The 20,830-nt window shown below is 41.8% G+C and overlaps 1 protein-coding gene across 2 annotated transcripts in view; it reads left to right on the forward strand.

The window, feature by feature from the left end:
* The window catches only part of STON2 (stonin 2), a 146,478-nt gene that overhangs the window by 32,315 nt on the left and 93,333 nt on the right, over positions 1-20,830 (forward strand). For both annotated transcript variants that reach the window (XM_024736318.1, XM_024736319.1), the window contains exons 2-3: positions 3,148-3,428; positions 5,254-5,538. In XM_024736318.1, coding sequence (XP_024592086.1) covers positions 3,341-3,428; positions 5,254-5,538 — 373 coding nt within the window. In that variant the 5' untranslated portion in view covers positions 3,148-3,340. The remainder of the gene's footprint in view (positions 1-3,147; positions 3,429-5,253; positions 5,539-20,830) is intronic.

A 20,830-nucleotide genomic window follows, 5' to 3' on the forward strand; every position in this document is an offset into this window, starting at 1 on the left:
TAGCGTTTAAGGGAAGCAGAGGAAGAAGCTTCTCTCTGGAATGGCAGCCCGGAGACTTTAGTGAGATTTTTAGTGTCTCGTGGTCAGCACTGCTACTGATAGTGAGTCACTGCTCGTTTGTGGTGATTCTAAGCCTCACTTTATGATTCACATTCTAAAAACGGGGTGAGGTTTTTACAGAGAAACCAATTCCGTTGTGAACGTAGCCTCACAATGATCAGGTTCCTCTGAGGGCTTCCAGCTGCTCGCCCAGCACTCCTCAAGGTCAGGCATCTCAGGGTTCACTGGATATAGCTGTTTCATGGCAGATACCTAGAATCCATTTCACAGGGTTATGATAGGCAGTTCCCAGTGATAAATTTGTTCCCCCAGCCTTTCTTGAGACTTTTCATAGTCTGTAACCAGCCATGTCTGGATCTGGGATGGGCAAGTTGAGGAAGGGTAGATAAATCTTGGGGGCTCTTCTTTTGTTCATACTTCTGAGTAGTAGTCTTGGTTCCTCAGCCAGAAAGCGCTTGCATCTATAAAGAGGAAGTTGAGTGCGTGACTCCGTTTAGCATCTGGGAGAACTGCTCTAAAAAGCACTGAAAAGGGAAATCACTAAAATCAGAATGTGTAAGTGACAGAAACGGGGTGGTTTTGTGAAATTTGTGTTCTGGTCCCAAGACTTCGACTAGCAAACAGTGTACCTTTGTGTGAGTCATTTACCTACGGTAGCGATGACCATAGTTGACATTTATAAAGAGCTTGGATTGGGGCCTGGCATACAGTAAGCCCTCTGTAAGCTCACCTGCTATGATCATCATCATTGTTACATAGGGTTTTCCAGTCCCAGTACTAAGCACTTGGTGTATGTTATCTTATTTAATCCTTAAAATTATGACATGAGTTTTGCTGCAGAGGGGTGAGCTGAGGCTTAAAGACCATACAGTACTCAAATCCAGACAGTGGAACTCCCGAGCCCATTTCAATCTCTGTTGTTACTATGCCTGATTTCCTTAGGCCTCAGTTTTTTGGGGTTTTTTTTCCATTTGTAAAACTTGAGAGCTGGACTACTGGTCTTTAAAATCTTGGAGCTCTAAAATTTCTAGATATTTTCTCCATTATTTTCACCCTTTTCCTTCTCTCCTTCCCCTTCCCCTCATCCACCCACACTCATCCGTGAATTTCGCTGGATTCATCATCATGGGATGGGCAGGAATTTTTCCCCATTGAGCTATGATGCTGCGAATGTCAGCACGTGGACTTGTAGTATTGTGGCTTTGTGGTGGTTGTTGGAACTGGTTTGCATGCTGCTGTTGTTGGGAGAGGGGGAATCTGACTCTTCAATTTTACTGTCTTATCTTGGCCTGCAGCCATTGCCACATTGAGTGATGCTAACATTTGACGGGCTTGAGAAAGGCTTAATGGGAGAAGCCCGCTGGAATCAGCTCTTTGGGTCCGTGGGCCCTGCCTGGTTCTCTGGTGAGATCTGGTTTGGAGCACTCACTCTCCAGGCTGTTAGCACATGTCTGGTCCTGTGATTGGTAAGGATCTTAGGAGAGGAACTTGGAAGAGAGGTTTCTGGACTTTCCATTCTGTGCACAGCTTGGATTCCCTGGCAGATTTCCAGTGAGGAGTTTCACCCATCATTTCATTATGGTTCCATTGTCATTAATGTCTGTAAAGTACTTTAGTTGGTGGTAGTCTATATATATTCTCTCGTATTTTTCTTTGTGGCTATGACCCAAAGATTAGAGTGTTTCGGCATCAGAAGACCTGGGCTCAAGTGTTGCATCTGTTACTTCCTAGCTTGGTGCATCTAACACACCTGCTTGTTATGACCTCTACTTGATCATTTATTTGGTGGTCTCTTACTATGGAATAAAAAGAGTCCATTTGTCACTATCCTAGGATGTGTGAATTCTTCCACTTAGAAACTTGGGAGAAACATCTTAGAATCTTAGGGCACCAAACAAAGGCTTTGAAACAGCAAAAGTGTTGGGATAAGTCACTTAAGTTCTCTCAGCCGAGATTTCTTCCTCTGTGAAAGAATTATAATAATACTTACCCAACTACAATGGCTATTCAGTCAAAGTATGGTATGAAAATAGGTTTCTGAAAATTATAGATTCTGTGGGAAACATTACTTGTTTTTAGGAAGCATCATGCAACAAAACTAATTGTTTTAATTACCAAAACAAAAGCTATTAAATGTTCCTATTCTCTTTATCGTTAGCATAGATTATTTACTGCAGATAGTAACCTGTAGTAAAATTTCAATGTTTTCTTTTTATTGTGTACCAGCTAGAAGGCTATAAGTTAAATTATTCTAGACTAAAGTGAATATCGTGAGTATTCAGTTAATAAGAACTGATGCTGTTCAAGGTGGATAGTAGCTCTTATGTGGAAACATTAATTCAGATTTTACTAATTCATTATAAGATCAAGAGTTAGGTTCCAGTTGTAAAAAGACATTAATTGTACAAGCAGTATTATGAGTCTATTAAGTATCCTTACATGGAACATAATTGCAATGTGAGTAAAGGCTAGACTTTTACATACTAATTCAAACTGTCCTAGAGTGAAAATGTGTTTCTTTAACTCACATTTTCCACTAAAGTAAATATGCCCTACCCCCTTACTCCAAATGAATAAGATGACTCCTTTTCTGTTTTTCTTGATTGGTAAATCATGCTTGGAGATACCATCTGGAGATGGTTGGGTTTCTGCCAAAGATTTAAATCAGGCTTGCAAAGAGCTACCTGCCTAAGGCAACAAACCACACTGATTTAATAGGAAAGAACATGCTTTTATTTTGCCATCTGGTAAAGGAAAGAGAAAGCACTTTGAAAAATTTTAATATTTGTTCTACAATGATGGCCTTATAGATAAAAGTATTTCCAAAATATAGTAACTGGGAAAATTGGAGAATCTAATTGCCAAAATCTGCGTGATTATTTATGTCTGATTTGAAGGCACATACAGAGATCTTGATGCTAAAAGCAGATATTTCTGTAAGAGAAGTGAAGGCAAGACAGGGCTAGAGAAAGGTAAATAGGTTGGAAACGACCCAGACCTCCTTGTGGGCAGTGTTGAAAGCTCAAGACCTGTGTGGATTGGTTATAATGTGATGGTTATCCCTTTTAATTTTTATTTTTTAAACAGATTTCCACTTGGCAGATTAACCAAAGGCAAGAGAGGCTAATCTGTCTACGTTGTGAGTGCCACTCTCCGCGAGACCCCCATAACAGACCCCAGGCCCAAGTCCACTGTGCTACCAGACCCCCACCCCACCCCAGGCATTGCTCTGGGGTCTGCCTGAGGCCAGCAGTGTGAAGATGACCAGCACCTTCCTAGCATGACGACCTTGGACCATGTGATCGCTACCCACCAGTCGGAGTGGGTCTCTTTCAATGAGGAGCCGCTCTTTCCTGTCCCTTCTGAGGGTAAGGAGAACTTCCATCGCCTAAGTGAAAAGATTAACAAAGAACCACACCTGCTTGTTATGGCTTCTATTTCATCATTCTTTTGGGGGGGGATCTTGATACGGGAAACAGAGCCAGTTTGTCACTTTCTTCAGGTCCAGATTCTTCCACTTAGAAGCCTGGAGGAAACATCTTAGAACCTAGGGCCCCAAACAAGGACCTGGAAACACCAAAAGTATTGGCTGCTTTCTTCCAATGAACATTAACTTCCTATTTCCAAAGTACTTTATGCTCAGTCTTTTCGGTTATTATTCCCAACAGCAGTTCGGATTGTCTCAATTTTTAAAGCATAATTGTCAAGAGTGACAGGAGCTGGAGCCAGATCCCTTGGACTCAAATCCTGGCTCCATTATGGATGAATGATGTGTCCTTGGGTGGATAATTGATTTAACCTCCCTGGGTGGTGGTTCATCTGTGCAGTACGGGTAATCACAGTACCTACCTCAGGGTGGTTGTGAGGATTAAATGAATTAACATGTAAAGTGCTTACAGCAGTGACTGGCACATGGAAAGAGCTCATAATTGTCACCCGTGATCATGGTGAAGGTGGCTAGATTGACTTCTGGGGAACTGTGCTGAGGGATGAAGGTCAAGGTAGGATGCGGAAGCTATTTACAGAACCACGTCAGCTGCTTCTGTTCCATGGCCGCTGCTACTGCCACCTGAAATCGTCCCAGCTTCATTTACAGCACCTGGAAAGTGTGAGTTTACAGGTGTGCTGTCCAATACAGTAGCCATGTGGCTATTGAGTCTTTGAAACGTGGCTAGTCTGAATTGAGATGCGCTATAAATGTGAAATACCCACAGTGAATTTTGAGGACCTAGTAAAAGTTAAATGTTTTATTAACAGTTTTTGTCAATTACATGTTGATATTACACATTTTCAACATGCTGAGTTGAAATACGTGTTATTAAAAGTAGTTTTGCCTGTTTCTTTTTAGTTTTAAAATGTGGCTATTAGAAAATTTAAAATTCATATATGGCCCACCTTTTACTTTTTTAGGACAGCGCTTATCTAAATAATTACATTCAGGTAGACCTGTTTGTTTGGCTAGTGATGGGAGAAAGGAGTTTCACATCAGTACTTTTATTTTTTAAACATTTTCATACAGTAAAATTGACCATTTTTGGTCTACAGTTGATGAATTTTAACACACGTATAGATTTGTGTAATCACCACCACAATTGGGATCTAGTTCTGTTATTTAAAAACAAATTTTTGAAGGCTATTAAATGTTCCAGGACCAATGCAGTGATACAAAAGCTAGAGGAAGGGCCTCTGTGCCATATTTAGCTGGTCATTAGTGCGAGGTTTGCACATGGTGGCCCACAGATGTGTGTTGTTTGGACGGCGCAGAGTTTGAATTTGAATGTTTTTAGTCCAGACAGAAGCTCTCCTGTTGAGCCATAGTCTCCACCATTCCCCATTGCCTTTTGCTTTTCTAATTTGACCTAGTTCTATCTGTTGCTCGGCCTCTGTAGGAATTTTGTTTGTGACCCCTAAGCACTGGAGTAGATGGTAGGATAAGAATAGTGAACAAGACTCCCAGTCTCAGCCTGCATGGAGACTGCTATGGACATCTTAGGGTATAGTTTTTATACATTTTAAGGTAAACACTCTTTAAGCATAGAGGCAGGTGGGCATGGCTGTTTTTCTGCCCTCACACCCTGTAATGGTGAGTCCTTTGATCACTGCTTGCCTGTCCTTTGTTTTTCCTCCACGAGACAGTTCTGAAGAGTGGCCTTCCTCGCATGATGTGATGGTAGTTTCTGGGATCTGTTTCAGGGGGCACTGAAGAGCACCTCCCAGGACCATCGTCTTCCTCAGACCAGTCCGAGATCTCTTCTGGGGAGAACCGTGTGGTGGATGGAGGCTCTCAGGACCTTTCCCCCTCAGAGCACGATGACTCTTCTGAAAAGATGGGCCTCATCTCTGAAGCGGCCTCCCCTCCCCTGAGCCATGAGCAGCCTCCACCTGACCTGGCTTCAGCCATCAGCAGCTGGGTTCAGTTTGAAGATGACACACCCTGGGCCAGCACATTACCACCTCATAAAGAAGCAGGTGGGACAGGTAGGACAGGTGGGGGGCTGTGCTCACCAGGGACGCTTTTTCATGAGAGGTCTGAAGGGCTGCCAGCATTCTATTTTGCCTGCTCCAGAGCCCTGAAGCACTGGAGGGAGCAGACAGAGATCTCATCTGGCTTAATTCTATGACACGTTTTTATTAACATAAGCATGTGGAAGGATTTATGTGTTCTGGGCCATATCCAGCCTTTTACCCTTGCCCTGGCTGTTAATTTCTCTTTGGAAGTATGCATATTTATTCATCTATTATGGACTAGAATTCTATTTACTTAGCACCTAAATTGTAAGCTCCTGTGAGTAAAATGAATGTCTCTCAAAGTGTGGACCACCAGCCATCTCTAATAGAGTCACCAGTTATACATAGATGTTCTTGTGTCCCAGACCTTTAGAATCCAAATCTTCAGGGGTGGGAACTGTCATTAATGGTCAGTCTCTTACTTTGTGGCATTTAAATGGCCAGAAGCTGCACTGGGAAGCTGAGTGAAGCCAAGGGAATGATTAGTTCCTAGCCTGGTGACCTGGCTACTTATTTTATTGTGCACTGAAGCATACCAAGGGTGATTGGGATAACCTTTGGGACTGTATTAGTTTTCTATTTGCTGCTGTAACAAATTACTACAAACTTAGTGGCTTAACCAACACAACTTTATTATCTTACAATTCCGTAGTTCAGAAGTCCGACATGGGTGTCACTGAGCTAAAATCAAGGTGTTGGTGGGTCTGCATTCCTTTCAGGAGGCTCTAGGGGAGAATCTGTGTCCTTGCCCTTTGTAGCTTCTAGAGGCTGCCCACATTTCTTGGCATGTGGCCTCTTCCTCAGTCTCCAAAGCCAGCAATGTTGCATCTCTCTGTGCCTTTCTTCTATAGTCAAATCTTCCCCTGACTGACTTCTGCTTTCTTCTTCTGTTTTTTTTTTTTTTTTAAATCTGTATTGGAGTATAACTGCTTCACAAGACTGCACTAGCTTCTGTCGCACAACAAAGTGAGTCGGCCACATGCACACACATACATCCCCACATCCCCTCCCTCTTGAGCCTCCCTCCCACCCTCGCTATCCCATCCCTCTAGGTCGTCTCAAAGCACGGAGCTGATCTCCCTGTGCTATGCTGCTGCTTGCCACTAGCTATCTATTTTACATTTGGTGGAGTATATATGTCCATGCTACTCTCACTTCACCCCAGCTTCCCCCTCCCCCACTGTGTCCTCAAGTCCATTCTCTATGTCTACATCTTTATTCCTGCCCTGCCTGCCACTAGGTTCATCAGTACCATTTTTTTTTTATTCCATATATATGCGTTAGCCTACGGTATTTGTTTTTCTCTTTCTGACTTACTTCACTCTGTATGACAGACTCTAGGTCCATCCACCTCACTACAAATAACTCAATTTCATTTCGTTTTATGGCTGAGTAATATTCCATTGTATATACAGGCCACATCTTTACCCATTCATCTGTTGATGGACATTTAGGTTGGTTCCATGACCTTTCTATTGTAAATAGTGCTGCAGTGAACATTGTGGTACATGTCTCTTTTTGAATTATGGTTTTCTCAGGGTATATGCCCAGTAGTGGGATTGCTGGGTCATATGGTAGTTCTATTTTTAGTTTTTTAAGGAACCTCCATACTGTTCTCCATAGTGGTTGTATCAATTTACGTTCCCACCAGCAGTGCAAGAGGGTTCCCTTTTCTCCATACCCTCTCCAGCATTTATTGTTTGTAGATTTTTTGATAATGGCCATTCTGACTGCTGACTGGTATGAGGTGATACCTCATTGTAGTTTTGATTTGCATTTCTCTGATAATTAGTGATGTTGAGCATCTTTTCATGTGCCTCTTGACCATCTGTATGTCTTCTTTGGTGAAATGTCTGTTTCCTCTTCTGTTTTTAAGGACCCTTGTGATTACACTGGGCCCACAAGTATAATCCAGGGTAATTTCCACATCTCAGGGTTTTTAACTGAATCACATCTGCAAAGTCTCCTTTGCCATGTAAAAGGACATATTTACAGGTTCTGGGGATTAGGATGTGGACATCTTTGTAGGGGAGCATTATTTTGTCTACCACAGAGACCTCTTAGCAAAGCCAGGTTGATGTTTTTCTGTTGGTGGGTTAAATGTTTTGCTAGCTTTGATGTTTAAAAACAATTCCTTTGCTTTTCAAACGTGTTTTCAACATCAATAAAAATAATTTTAAGAAAATATAAGGCATAATTCTACTGTATAACAAACATTTCCATTTTTACATAACAATTTGCACATTGATACACTTTTTCACATTTAAGCATCAGATTTCTCAGTGAATTGTTGGTGAGAAAGCCATGACACTCAAAGCAGCATGGATGAAATGACAGGTCCAGACAGGCTTCCCAGTCTGGCTGGAGGGAGGACGTAACCTTTACTGAACACCTAACACAGTAAGGCAGTGGGCTGGCTAATTAAGCATTTGTGCATTTGAGGGAAAGTTACTGAACACAGGGCAATGAATCAGTACAGAAGTATGCTTGTTTTCAGTAAGTTACATTCATTAAATATTTATTCTCTCAGACACTGTACTCAGTGCTTTACGTCATCTCATGAACTCTCTACAACGATCATATGAGGAAGGTATATTTAATATTATATTCATATTACACATGAGAAGACTGAGACAGATAGTGGTTTGGGAATTTGCCCACAGTTGTATGCTAGGAAGTGGCAGGAGAGAGCTTTACTACCAGGCAGACTGGCCCCAGGATCTTTGAACAGCCTAGGGATGCTGTGTGTGGTATGTTTGCCTTAATCTTCCTGCTATTGCTATAGTTTCCTCTGCTTCCTCATTCCCCGGAGGCAGGGGAGGCGAGGGATGGGTTGTCCTAAAATGGCCCTGCTTTCAGATCACTGATTATATTCAAGGCATTCAGATTCTTTTACATATTGTTCATACCTTACCTTTAGTTTCAAAGATCTCCTAATTGCTTAGTACTGTTTATATGACAGATGGATCAATTTGCTTTAACTCTTCACTTATTTTTGCAAAACTAACTTTGGAGTAAGTCATAATTATGTTGCCCCCATCTGACTGAGGATTTTAGCTTGTTATTGATAATGGTTTTGACCTTTAATGGTTTTAACCTTTAAATCATTAAAACCTTATCCTTTAAGGCAGCAGTTTTCAAAGTGTGGTCTATAGATCTCTGGAGTTTCCCAAGACCCTCTCAAGGGGTGTGTGGGACCAAAAGTATTTTCATAATAATTCTAAGATTTTTTGGGTCTTTTTTACTGTATTGGCATTTGCATTAATGGTGTAAAACTAATGGCAAGTAAAACTTATGGCCACTGTGTACACATAGTAAAAAAAAAGTCAATTTCACATAATATCCTTCATGAAGTAGTAAAGATTATTAATTTTATTAAATCTGGATTCTTTTTTTAAAAAATAAATTTATTTATTTCATTTATTTCTTTTTGGCTGCATTGGGTCTTTGTTGCTGCATGCAGGCTTTCTCTAGTTGCGGCGAGCCGGGGCTTCTCTTCATTGTGGTGCGTGGGCGTCTCATTGCGGTGGCTTCTCTTGTTGCAGAGCATGGACTCTAGGCATGCGGGCTTCAGTAGTTGTGGCTCGCAGGCTCTAGAGAGCAGGCTCAGTAGTTGTGGTGCACGGGCTTAGTTGCTCCGCAGCACGTGGGATCTTCCGGACCAGGGCTCGAACCCGTGTCCCCTGAATTGGCAGGTGGATTCTTAACCACTGTGCCACCAGGGAAGCCCTAAATCTGGATTCTTAAGTACATCTTTTTAATATTTTCTGTGACAAATTGGGAAATATGCATAAAACACTTGTGTTCCATACCAAGATATAATGGTTGTCTTGAAGAAAAATGGCTATCTTGAAAAAAACTGGGTTTGAAAAATATTTTAATTTAAAAATTAAATTTAAAAATCAAAATTACTTAAAAATTATTTGAGAAAGTCAAAACAATGCAAAAAAAAACCTTGATGAACAAAATATCAGCATTTTAAAGACAAAATTCAACCAATACCTTCATGACTGCCACCCTGCACCCTAATCCTAGCCCTGGTTCCAGTAAAACTCTATGTACAAAAATAGGTAGCTAGCCTGTGGGCCACAGTTTGCTGATTTTATATTTTTTAAATACTGTATTTAAAATGTTATTTGATTACTAAGTTTTTTGGTACCCTTTTAAGTTTTGCACCCGAGGTGAGTGCCTCACTTGCCTCGCCCTAGTGCCAGCCTTGCACTGCACTAAGGATATGGGATTCATTGATATCACTAGAGAACAAATCAAGAAATGACAACTTCCAAATGTGTGAAAGCATAATTGTGGCCTGAAAACTGCCCAAACGTTCATTACAGTTCCATCTGTTTCCACATATGAACATTTAACTCAGCTCTGTGGAGATGGAGCTCTCTGCTGCAGGAAGAGCCTGTTGGCTGGTTTCCCAGCAGACGTGAGGCCCAATGTGTACGGTCAGCCCCACCTCAGCAAGTGTTTCTAACCCAGGGACCCAAGAACCATAGAGGACTCTGCAGAGCATCAGGGTGGTAAAGAAAATGGTAATAAATCCAAGGCTCCTATCTCAACTCTCCTGCTGATACCCAATTGCCCATCAAGGAACCCCCCAAATAAAGGACTGCCGGGTACATCCCTCATACCCAAACTAGCCTCACCAACTAGGCCAGCTCCCTCATGGGTTTCCTCACACAGACTGTGTTTAACAATAAGGAAGAGTGAGTGGTTGGTAGACCTAAGGCCAGGTGGTAAGCAGGAGAAACTAGGCTTCAGGTCACTCAACACAGAAAATGCAGGCAGTTCCATCCTGGAAGCTGTTGAGCAGCTCAGATTTTAAAAATTTGAATCCAAAAGGTTTGAATACCTGTGCTGTGTCAATGATATCACATACGTTAACTGCAGGCATTACACCAAACTAGTGCAGTGTGGACAGCAAGTATCTTCTTGGTGATAGAGACAGCCTGAGGCTTCTTGCAGTCACCGCTCCCTGCTCTATTCTTTGGATAATGCTAAGTTTTCCTGGTGTGGCAGGCCGAATAATGGCCCCCAAAGACATCAGGTCCTAGGCCCCCCGGAACCCGTAAACTTTATCTTATTTGTAGAAAGGATCTTTGCAGATTGATTATGTTAAGGATTTTGAGATAGGGAGATAATCTTGGATTATCTGGGTGTGTCGTAAATACAATCACATATGTAAGAGGGAGATAGAGGGAGAATTTGCCCTCACAGAGAAGGCAATGAGAAGACAGACAGAAAGGGATTTGAAGATGCTGGCCTTGAAGATTGGAGTCGTGAGGCCACAGCCAAGGAATGCCAGCAGACACCAGAAGCTGGAAGATGCAAGGAATGAATTCTCCCCTAGAGCTTCTGGAGGGAGCATTGCCCTGTTGACATCTTAATTTTGGCCCAGTGATTCTGATTTCAGACTACTGGCTTCCAGAACTAGGAGAGAATAAATTTCTGTTGTTTAAAGCCACCGGGTTTTTGGTATAGCAGCCATAGTTAATATATCACGTCTCCAAAATCTTAAAATGGAACCAGACTGAGAATGAGTCAGTCTGGGCTAGTGGAGCATCTCTAATAGTGCAGGCCATTTACCAAGCAGATGTTCTGTGCTAGCCACTATGCGTCATCTCCAAAGTTTGCAGCCCTTTACAAACTTTTTAAAGTTTACACCACCATGCATGCAGATGGTGAAGTTCAGCCAGAACAAAGGTTCCATGGAAACTGATTTTCGGCTTCAGCCCTCTTCCCAGTCACATAAGTATCACCGAAACAAACGGACTCTTTCCTGTAACGGAGTTACAGTTTCTCAGTTTATTCCCATTTTCCTCACGTTTGTCCTATTTGCTTCTAGCAAATGCCTAGCACCCTCTGGTCAGATGTCTTTGTGTCAGGAGAAAGGGAAAAATGTGTATCTTGGACTCATCCCATGCAGCCTCTCTATGAGTATCCTTTTATGAGAAAATCATCGTGGCCTCAGAGAAATAGGTGGGAAGACGACAAAGGAGGACTGATTAGTGACATTCCTAGTCTGGATTCCTGGAAGCAAAAAGTGGAGCCTTACTCAGCCAGCTTTTTTCATACCTTAACATCCTGGCTTGCAAAGAGAAGGTGGGAAAGAAATGATCACACACACAGGAGTGCCTAGGTAGAAAAATGTTATCTGGGATACTCCTTTCCCCTCCCCCAGTCCCCATTCCTCCGCTCCTCCACAGTTTTCTTGACAGAAGAAAAGCAAAACAAAACAAAACACCAAAAAACCCCACAAAATAATTTATCTTTTAAGTTGTGCCACCTAAGAATAAAGTCAAGGGGGCATTGGATTTCAGCCTGGAAGGGGAATGTGCAATTTGCCTTCATTAAAATGCAGGAGGCTGTAGGCATGGGGAGTAAGGGACAAAGAGACTGTCATTAGTGTTAAATCTCTTGTTTTTGTGGCATTAAATGCCAGAAGGTGCACAGGGAACTTAGAGAAGCCAGGGAGTAGTTAGTCCCCACCCTGGTGACCTGGCTACTTTTTATTGTTCACTGACACATACCAAGGGTGACTGGATAGCCAGGAGTAACAGCTAGAGGGGAAAACAACTCCAGAGATGCTTAAATCCATCAAGGGAACAACTTTCTTTTGAACTTCAACTAGGGCAGGGTTTGAAGTGAGTAAGTGCCATCATGGTTGGTCTGGGAAAAAAGGAGCTACCTGATCTCCCTCAGAAAAATATGAATAAAATCAATTGAGTGACAGAGCCTTTCTATAACTACATATATAGGAAAGAGAGCTGACACCAGTTCTTTGGACCTGAGGATACTAGGAATGAGAGAGCATATAAAATCATGCCTTTTGATTCTTTTGTAAAAATTGTTTCTTCCATTAAGACCCCTGAAATTTGGTGAAGGCCAAATGTGGAATTCACATATCTGACTTAACAGGACCACTTTGGCTCAGGCTGTGTTGATAAATATCCTCTTTTGAAAGATTTTTATTAGAATCTTAACTGTCAAACACTTAAACTTTGGACTTAAATTAGCACAAGAATACTGTTCACACCTCCAGTTTGAAGATGCTGTGTGAACGATCTGGGTTACATGGTGAAAAATGTCAAAAAACTTAACTGAAAACTTGTTTGCCAAACTCTGAACTGAATGCACAGATATTCTGTTAAACCATGAACAGAACCAAAGTTTTTTTTTTTTTTTTTTTTTAACCTTATGGTGGATCTATTCAAATTAAAATTGAATCTTTATATTGTTCTCTTAAAGAAGTATTTTTGAGAATGAACCTAAACCCAAGTGTGTTTTATTCACATTGGTTCCTTTAGCAATAGTGTTTCTGAGGTTGCTTAGTTGCACAAAGCTTTCCTAACTTAGTATTTTGCCTGCTCTGACTTTAAAATTCTACCGTGCACCAGGAATGTAGTAGTTAGCTTCCCTGTCACCTAAAATCTTTACAAAGATTCTCTCAGACCCAAGGCTGATTTCACAGATGTGCATTTTACAAGTGTATGAGTATGCTTAGAATATGTTTGCAAATGCATGCAAATTGACTGACAGAGCAAAGGTCATTCCCAAATTAAAACAAAACAAAAAAAAAATTAAGGCCCTATTATCAACATGAGGCTTCCTGTTCACTCATCATGTTATGCGCTGACCTTCATCCAGGGACATGGCAGTTTTGTGGCAAGGCCAAGGCTGAATTGGACCCATTATGCAGATACTGCAGGATATGCATAATTACAAACATAAAAAAAAATTTGATTTCCGGAACATTTGTCCCACAGCCCAAGCAAAACACTAGTATTCACTTGTCCTTCAAATGTCTTCCCTCACAACTTGGAATGAGGCCTTCCCATTGTGTCTGGGGAAGCTAATTATTTGGGACCAGAGAAAGAGCCACTTGTTTGGGGGAGGACCAGAGATGCCGTCAGCCATTTAAGAGGGAGGCAGGGGTGACAGCTGAGAGACTTAATCCTGAAGAAGACTAGTCCATTGGTTAATTTCTGTTATGTTTTTCATTCTGGCTACTGGGGGCGGGTGGGTGAGTGGTGGATGGGGGTGGGATAAGATCCCAGCCATTTGGTGAATACAGAGACCAGACGCCCTGCATTTGACATGCATATATATTTCTCTCCTCAACAGAGGAGGTCTTATTTTCTTTTAATACCTTAAATTATTCTTCTCTGCCTTTAAATGTAATTAATGACCTTTCTGGAATCCATCTCAGACCACGATGCACTCAGGAATGAATTTAACAGAGCCCTTCTTCCTCAGGGGTCTGCCACCTCTCTGCCCCTCTCCACTGAGCTCTCCACTCTGCTCCAATTGTCACCTCTCCAGCTGTTCCCCAAAGTGCATTTCTGCTCTTACTGTCCCCTCAGCCTTTAAAGCTCTTCCCCTACATTTTCACTCAAAGCTCTGCTCAGCATCACCTCCGTTCACCAACTCCCTGCTTTTTCTTTTTTTTAGATAGATAGATAGATAAATATTTAAAAAAAAATAAAATAAAAATGAACTTGCATCCTTCTGGGTGGGAAGTGTCCCTTTTTGATGGAACAGGGAGTTTCTCTGTGTTCTGGGTGAGACTGGGTGCTCTGGGAGCAGTGTTTTGGGGGGTCCCTCCTCAGACAACGTTCAGGGCCCAGCTGCCCTTGGGGAGGGGTAGCTGAGCTATCGAAAACCCCCCACTCACCCCATTTTCAACTAGAGCTGTTCCAGCCATGCTTGTTTCACATGTTGGACGTCTTAAATGATTTCGTTTGAAGAAAGAAATATTTGGGGTTTAAAAAAAAGGGAGAGAGAGAGCTGGAAAGCCACTCATCTGAGGAAGAAACACTAGGCTAGGAATCAGGAAGCCTGGTTTCTCTGCTTTTTCTGGCTTTATATGTCTTTACAGCCCATGTCTCTACCTTAAATTAGGTTGTATGCTTATTTGTTTACTGTCTCTCTTCCCCACTAGAGGAAAGGGACTTTGTCTCTCTCACTTACTCTTTATCCCAGAATACGGTGCATGGACCTTAGTAGGTGCTCACTTTGATTTATTGGATTAATGAATGAAAAGGTGAAAGATGTACATGAAATCTAAAGCAGAAACATTATTGTTTATGTGGGCAATGAGCGGCTAGTAGAACTTGAAGGATGGCTTCCTCAGTGAAGTGAATTTTTTTTTTTTAATAAGCAAACTATAACAGCCTCTTCTCCATCATGCCTTTCTCTTATCAGCTGGTTGTTATCATCAGTTTTTGATTTTCCACTGTTATGCACATCGTGCATGTATAAACATACCATATACATATACATAGATACACACATACACAGACATACGCATGTAACATGTACTCATACACATACATTTACATATACGCACATATAACACGTACACTTACATATATACACATACACACATACAACATATACGCCTAACATAACATATACATATTTTATTAAAACTCCAGAATTCTCCTCTTCCAAAGAATATGCTAGCTCACCCAGGGAGCCGTGTGGCCTATCTCACCCTCACCCTCAGTGTGGGACACAAAACACAATAAGCTGCCCAAGCATGCATTAATTAACTGGTTCATTCATGCAAAGAATATTTAGGTGCTGGGAATGCAATTATGAGAAAGTTGGACACCGTCCCTCTTCTCCCCAAGCTGAGGTTAATCCAGCGGTCGGGCAATCTATTACCCATGAAGCCTTCTGGGGTGAGCAGACGCTCTTCTGAGCCAGTCCTGGGGCAGCTGCTTTGTATTGCCAGCTATGAAATAGCGTGAAAGCCACAAATGAAGAGTCGAATTAGATCTATTTTGTATTCATGGATGGGCATGTTTACGGCATTGGAAAAATCACTTAGCCCTAGTGAGTAAACATCCAAGTATAAATAAAGGACATGACATCAAAATGTATATAAGTATTTGAAGTTTTAGTCTACCCAGGATTCCAAAGTATAAAAAGAGAGAACAGTATTTGCTGTATTGTTTCAGCTGACAACTTGTAAGTTTATTATTTATTCAATCAATGGCGCTTTGAGCCCCCACTATTTACCAGTCACTGTTCAAGGCACCGGGGATACAGTGGGATATTCCTGCCTCATGGAGCATCCATTCTGCTGGGGAAGCCACACCAGAAACACGATCAAGAAGTAGATGCAATGTAAGTGTGTTAGATAATGTAAGTGGGAAGAAGAGAAAAATGAGGCAAAGAAAGGGAATAGGGTGAGGAAGGATGTGAAATTTTACAGAAGGTCAGGGCATGACTCTCTGAACACTAGCTTTTGAGCAAAGACTTGAGGGGAGTGAGGAGTGAGCCTTGCAGAAATCAGGGAAGGAGCCTTCTAGGAGGAAGGAACAGCAAGTGACGGGACTCTGGGGAGGTGGCCGTGTTCGTGGGATGTGATTGGAGTGGAGTGAATTAGGGAGAAGTTCGAGAAGAAGATGAGACAGAGAAGTTGAGGGGTCTCAGACCATGTAGGTCCTTGAAAACACAATGAGGACATTCTCACCTTTACTGTGGGTGAGATGGGAAGCTGTGGGAGGGTGTTGAGCCAGAGGTGTGGTGTGATCCCACTAGGCTTGCACAGATAATTCTATTAAGACTGTGTGGCTGCTATGTTGAGAGCGGACTGAGAGGACAGGAGACCAGGGGACAGCCACTGTGATGATCCAGGAGAGGATAGTATCTTGGACCAGGGTGGTAGCTTGAAGATGGTGGGAAGTGATTGGATTCCAGGTATATTTTGAAGGTAGGACTAACAGAAGCTGGGATGGACCAAATGTAAGAAGAATCAAGGTTTCATTCTGAACATCTGAAAGGGTGAAGGAGCTGGTGTGGAAGGGATAGTAGGAACTTAGTTTCTGACTTGTAAAGTTAGAGATCTACGTCAAGATTTCAAGTAGATTTGGACATAAGTTTATGTCTGGAAGTAATAACGACCACTTAACGCTTTTTGAGTACTTCCTTTGTGCCAAGCATTTTTCCAAGTGCTCTGTCAGTATTAGCCTATCCCTTTATGAGACGGGCACTGTTTTCAGCTCCATTTTACAGGTGAAAACACAGAAGAACAGATGTATTAAGTAACTTGTCCCAGGCTACAGGGCTGAATGTGAACCAGGCAGTCTGGATCCAGAGTCCTTGTGCACAACCTCATAGGAAAGGAGAGAAGGCAGATTTCTATCTGTTTTTCACTTTATTCCTTGAGGGGTGGATACGGCTCTGAAGCATCGTGATGATAGCAGCCTGCTGTTCCGCCGGCCAGGCTGTCGGAGGTCTGGTCCCTGGGAGAAGAGTCAGCTCCAGACCCAGTACTTTCTCTCACCGTTCAACTGATCTTGTGGCCTGAGGATAATCAATTCAGAACCTAAGTAAAATGATTTATCCAAGATTTCTAAGCTGATAAATAAAGTGTATGAGACCAAATGAGAACAGTTTGTAGGATGTAGGGACTTTGCCTCTCCCAGCTGCATTATTCTTAGTTTCTCTTTCAAGGGAAACTTTGGAGTTTTATCTAAGAAATGTAAAGAGCTAATGTGAAAATACAAATAGTTAAAATAGCTTCTTTTCTTGAATAATTAGGCTTTTGATATGTGGTCTTAATAAGCTTTATTATCTACCAAATAAACACAAAGGAACATATTTAAAATGTGTATTAAATTAAAAGGACGACAGTACAACCCACCACCCAGTTTAATAAATAGAACACTGTCATCACCCAGAAGCTGCATATTTCCCTGCTGATCATGACATCCTTTTTCCAGACATCCTCTTCCCTCCCTCCTCTGTCACCCACTTCCTGGGTTTTGTGATAACTGCTTTACTTCTTCTTTAAAAAATATTTATTTATTTGGTTGCACCTGGTCTTAGTTGCAGCAAGCAGGCTCCTTAGTTGTGGCATGCGAACTCTTAGTTGCAGCATGCATGTGGGATCTAGTTCCCTCTCCAGGGATTGAACTGGGGCTCCCTGCATTGGGAGTGAGGAATCTTAACCACTGTGCCACCAGGGAAGTCCCTGCTTTACTTTTCTTAACAGCTTTCCTACCTACATATGCATCGAGAATGACATAAGTGAATTTCCTCTGTTTTTGAACCTTATGTAAGTGGAGTAATACTGCATGTATTATTCTGTGGCTTGCTCCTTTTACACAACATTATTTGTGAGATTTTTCCATGTTATTACCTGTAGGTATAGTTCCTTTAGTGTTTATTGCAATGTATTCCTTCTTAGTAATATTCCACAATTCATTTACCCATTCTATGAGCGATGGATGTTAGAGTTATTTCTACTTTTCCGCAATTAAGAACGTGCTTCTGGGCTTCCCTGGTGGCGCAGTGGTTGAGAGTCTGCCTGCCGATGCATGGGACACGGGTTCGTGCCCCGGTCTGGGAAGATCCCACGTGCCGCGGAGCGGCTGGACCCGTGAGCCATGGCTGCTGAGCCTGTGCGTCCGGAGCCTGTGCTTCGCAACAGGAGAGGCCACAACAGTGAGAGGCCCGCGTACCACAAAAAAAAACCACAAAAAAACAAAAAAAACGTGCTTCTATGAGCATACTTTTTGTCTTTTCTGTGAGCATTCCTATCGTGGTGAACAAGTTCAAGTGATTCTCTTGTATGAAAAAAAGTTGGAGGGGAATTGCTATGCTAAAGAGTGTGTTTATTTTCCACTTTCTCAGATAACTTTAACATCAACTCTTTTACTACAGTGGTTCCAGTTTACTCTTCTACCAGCCACATATGAAAGATGCTGCGGCTCCACTTCCCCGCCTACACTGGGATAGTCATGTTGCACTATTTTTGTCACAGGGAGGCAGGGAGAGAGGGAAGGGGGAAGAGTAATGGTATCTCATGTGGTTTTAATCTGCATTTCCTAGATTACTAATGAGTTTGAGTTTCTTTTTTTTCCTTTTCTTTACTTTTTTTTTCATTTAGATTTTTTCTTTCATAAAATGCCTAGTGGCGTATTTTTTTGTTGAGGGTATTTTCCTTTCTCTTGCTGATTTCTAGGAGTTCCTTGTGGATATGATGTGTGGCAGATATTATCTCCTACCGTGTGGGTGGTCTTTTGACTCTGTGGTGCCTTTTAGTGAAAAGTTCTTAATTTTAATTATATGAAATTTGTTTATTTTTCTTGTATGCTTGGTACTTTCTTTGTCTTGGTAAAGGAAGTCTTTCCCTACCCCAAAGTTATGACCATATTAAGCTATATGCCGTCTAAAATGCATCTTATGTAGCCTTTCACACTTCGACATTCAATCCACTTAGAATTGATTTTTCTGTATGGTGTGAAGTAGGAGTCTAATTTCATTTTTTTCCATATAGTAGTATTTTCCCAATATTATTTCTGTTGTTTTATTTATTTTAATATATATTTACAAATATATTTATATTATTAAACATTTGATTTCATTCATATCTAAATAGTATATTCTGCTTAATATGACGAAAAAACCATGCTAGGATTGTGATTGAGAGGCAAAACTCTGTAATCCAATTTAGGGAGAATTAACATCTTTACCTCATTAATTCTTTCAGTCCCTAAATATAGTATATCTCTCCATCTAATAAGGTCTTCCCTATGGTCTGTTAATACACTTTACAAGTATCTCCTCTGGGGCCTTGCCTATCTTCTGTTAAATTTATTACTATATATGCTTCATATTTTTTGTTGTTGTTATAGATGCTCTCTTGTTTTCTTGCTGGTTAAAGACTTTTAAAACTTTTAATACTTTTGCTTTGCAAAAGACCCTGTTAAGAAAATAAGGAGACACTCATGTATGCTGGTGGGAATGTAAAGTGGTACAACTTTGGAAAACAGTTTGGTAGGTTCTTATAAAACTAAACATGCAATTACCATGTAACTCAGCAGTTGTACTCTTGGGCATTTATCCCAGTGAAATGGAAACTTATGTTCATACAAAAATCTGTACATGAACATTCATAGCACCTTTATTTATAATAGCCAAGAACTGGAAACAGCCCAGATGTCCTTTAGCAGGTGAATGGTGAAACTAACTGTAGTACGTCCATACTATGGAATACTGCTCAGCAGTGAAAAGGAATGAAGTATTGATATGTTCAGCAACGTCAGTGAATGTCAAAGGCGTTATGCTGCGTGATAAAAGCCAATTGTAAAAGGTTACATACTGCATGATTCCATTTATAAAGCATTCTTGAAATGACAAAATTATAGAAATGAAAAACAAATTAGTGGTTGCCAGGGGTTTAGGAACAGGGCATGAGGGGAAGAGGTGGGATTGAATATAAAAGGGCAACAGGCAGGATCCTTGTGGTGGTGGAGCTGTTGTGTATCTTGACTGTAGTGTGGATACATAAACCTACATGTTGATGACATTACATAGAAATAAATACAACACAGACACGTACCACATGTAAAACTGGGGAATAGGAATAAGACTGGTAATCTTTTCTCTTTGCTAGCTCTTAAGATCTTCTGTATGTCTTTGGTCTTGCTGTCGAAAACTCAGCCTCTGTGCACCAGTGCCGAATCGAATTTCGGAAACAGAGTTTGGGGTGAAGTAGAAAAGAATAGCTTTATTGCTTTTCCAGGCAAAGGGGGACACAGTGGGCTTGTGCCCCTCAAAAACTGTGTGTCCCAACCTGGGGGGATTTGGTGACGACTTACAGCAATGATTCAAGGGCAGGGTTGCTGATAAGGATCAGGGTGTGCGCAGGGCCTGCACCCCTTTAATCTGGTCTCAGGTGGTCTCTTGAAGAGTTTCTCTGGTTCCTTTAATTGGAAATGAAGAATGCTAAGTCTTCCATTTGTAGGGGGTTTTAGTTCTGTAAAGAGTTCAAAGATATGTTTATGTGTATCCCTGCCCCAAGGCTGCAGTACTGTTTCTAGACTGTTCCTCCCTTGTCTCTGCAACCCCTCCCTTCCCTGATTAGCAACCATTCGAATCTGCCCTGCGGAACTCAGGGAAGGTCATGGAGGCTGGAATCTATTCCCTACAAACAGGAAATGGGGGACACTGAAAGGCTTCTGTGCCCAGGAGCCCCATAGGGTCCTGCTTGGTTTCAGTCTTATATAGTTTTTTTTTTTGTTTTTTTTGTTTTTGCGGTTCGTGGGCCTCTCATTGTTGTGGCCTCTCCCATTGCGGAGCGCAGGCTCCGGATGTGCAGGCTCAGCGGCCGTGGCTCACGGGCCCAGCCGCTCTGCGGCATGTGAGATCTTCCCGGACCGGGGCACGAACTGGTGTCCCCTGCATTGGCAGGCGGACTCTCAACCACTGCGCCACCAGGGAAGCCCCAGTCTTATAT

This window comes from Neophocaena asiaeorientalis, unplaced genomic scaffold (assembly GCF_003031525.2).
Source record: "Neophocaena asiaeorientalis asiaeorientalis breed wild unplaced genomic scaffold, Neophocaena_asiaeorientalis_V1.1 scaffold152, whole genome shotgun sequence".
NCBI classification, from domain to species: domain Eukaryota; kingdom Metazoa; phylum Chordata; class Mammalia; order Artiodactyla; family Phocoenidae; genus Neophocaena; species Neophocaena asiaeorientalis.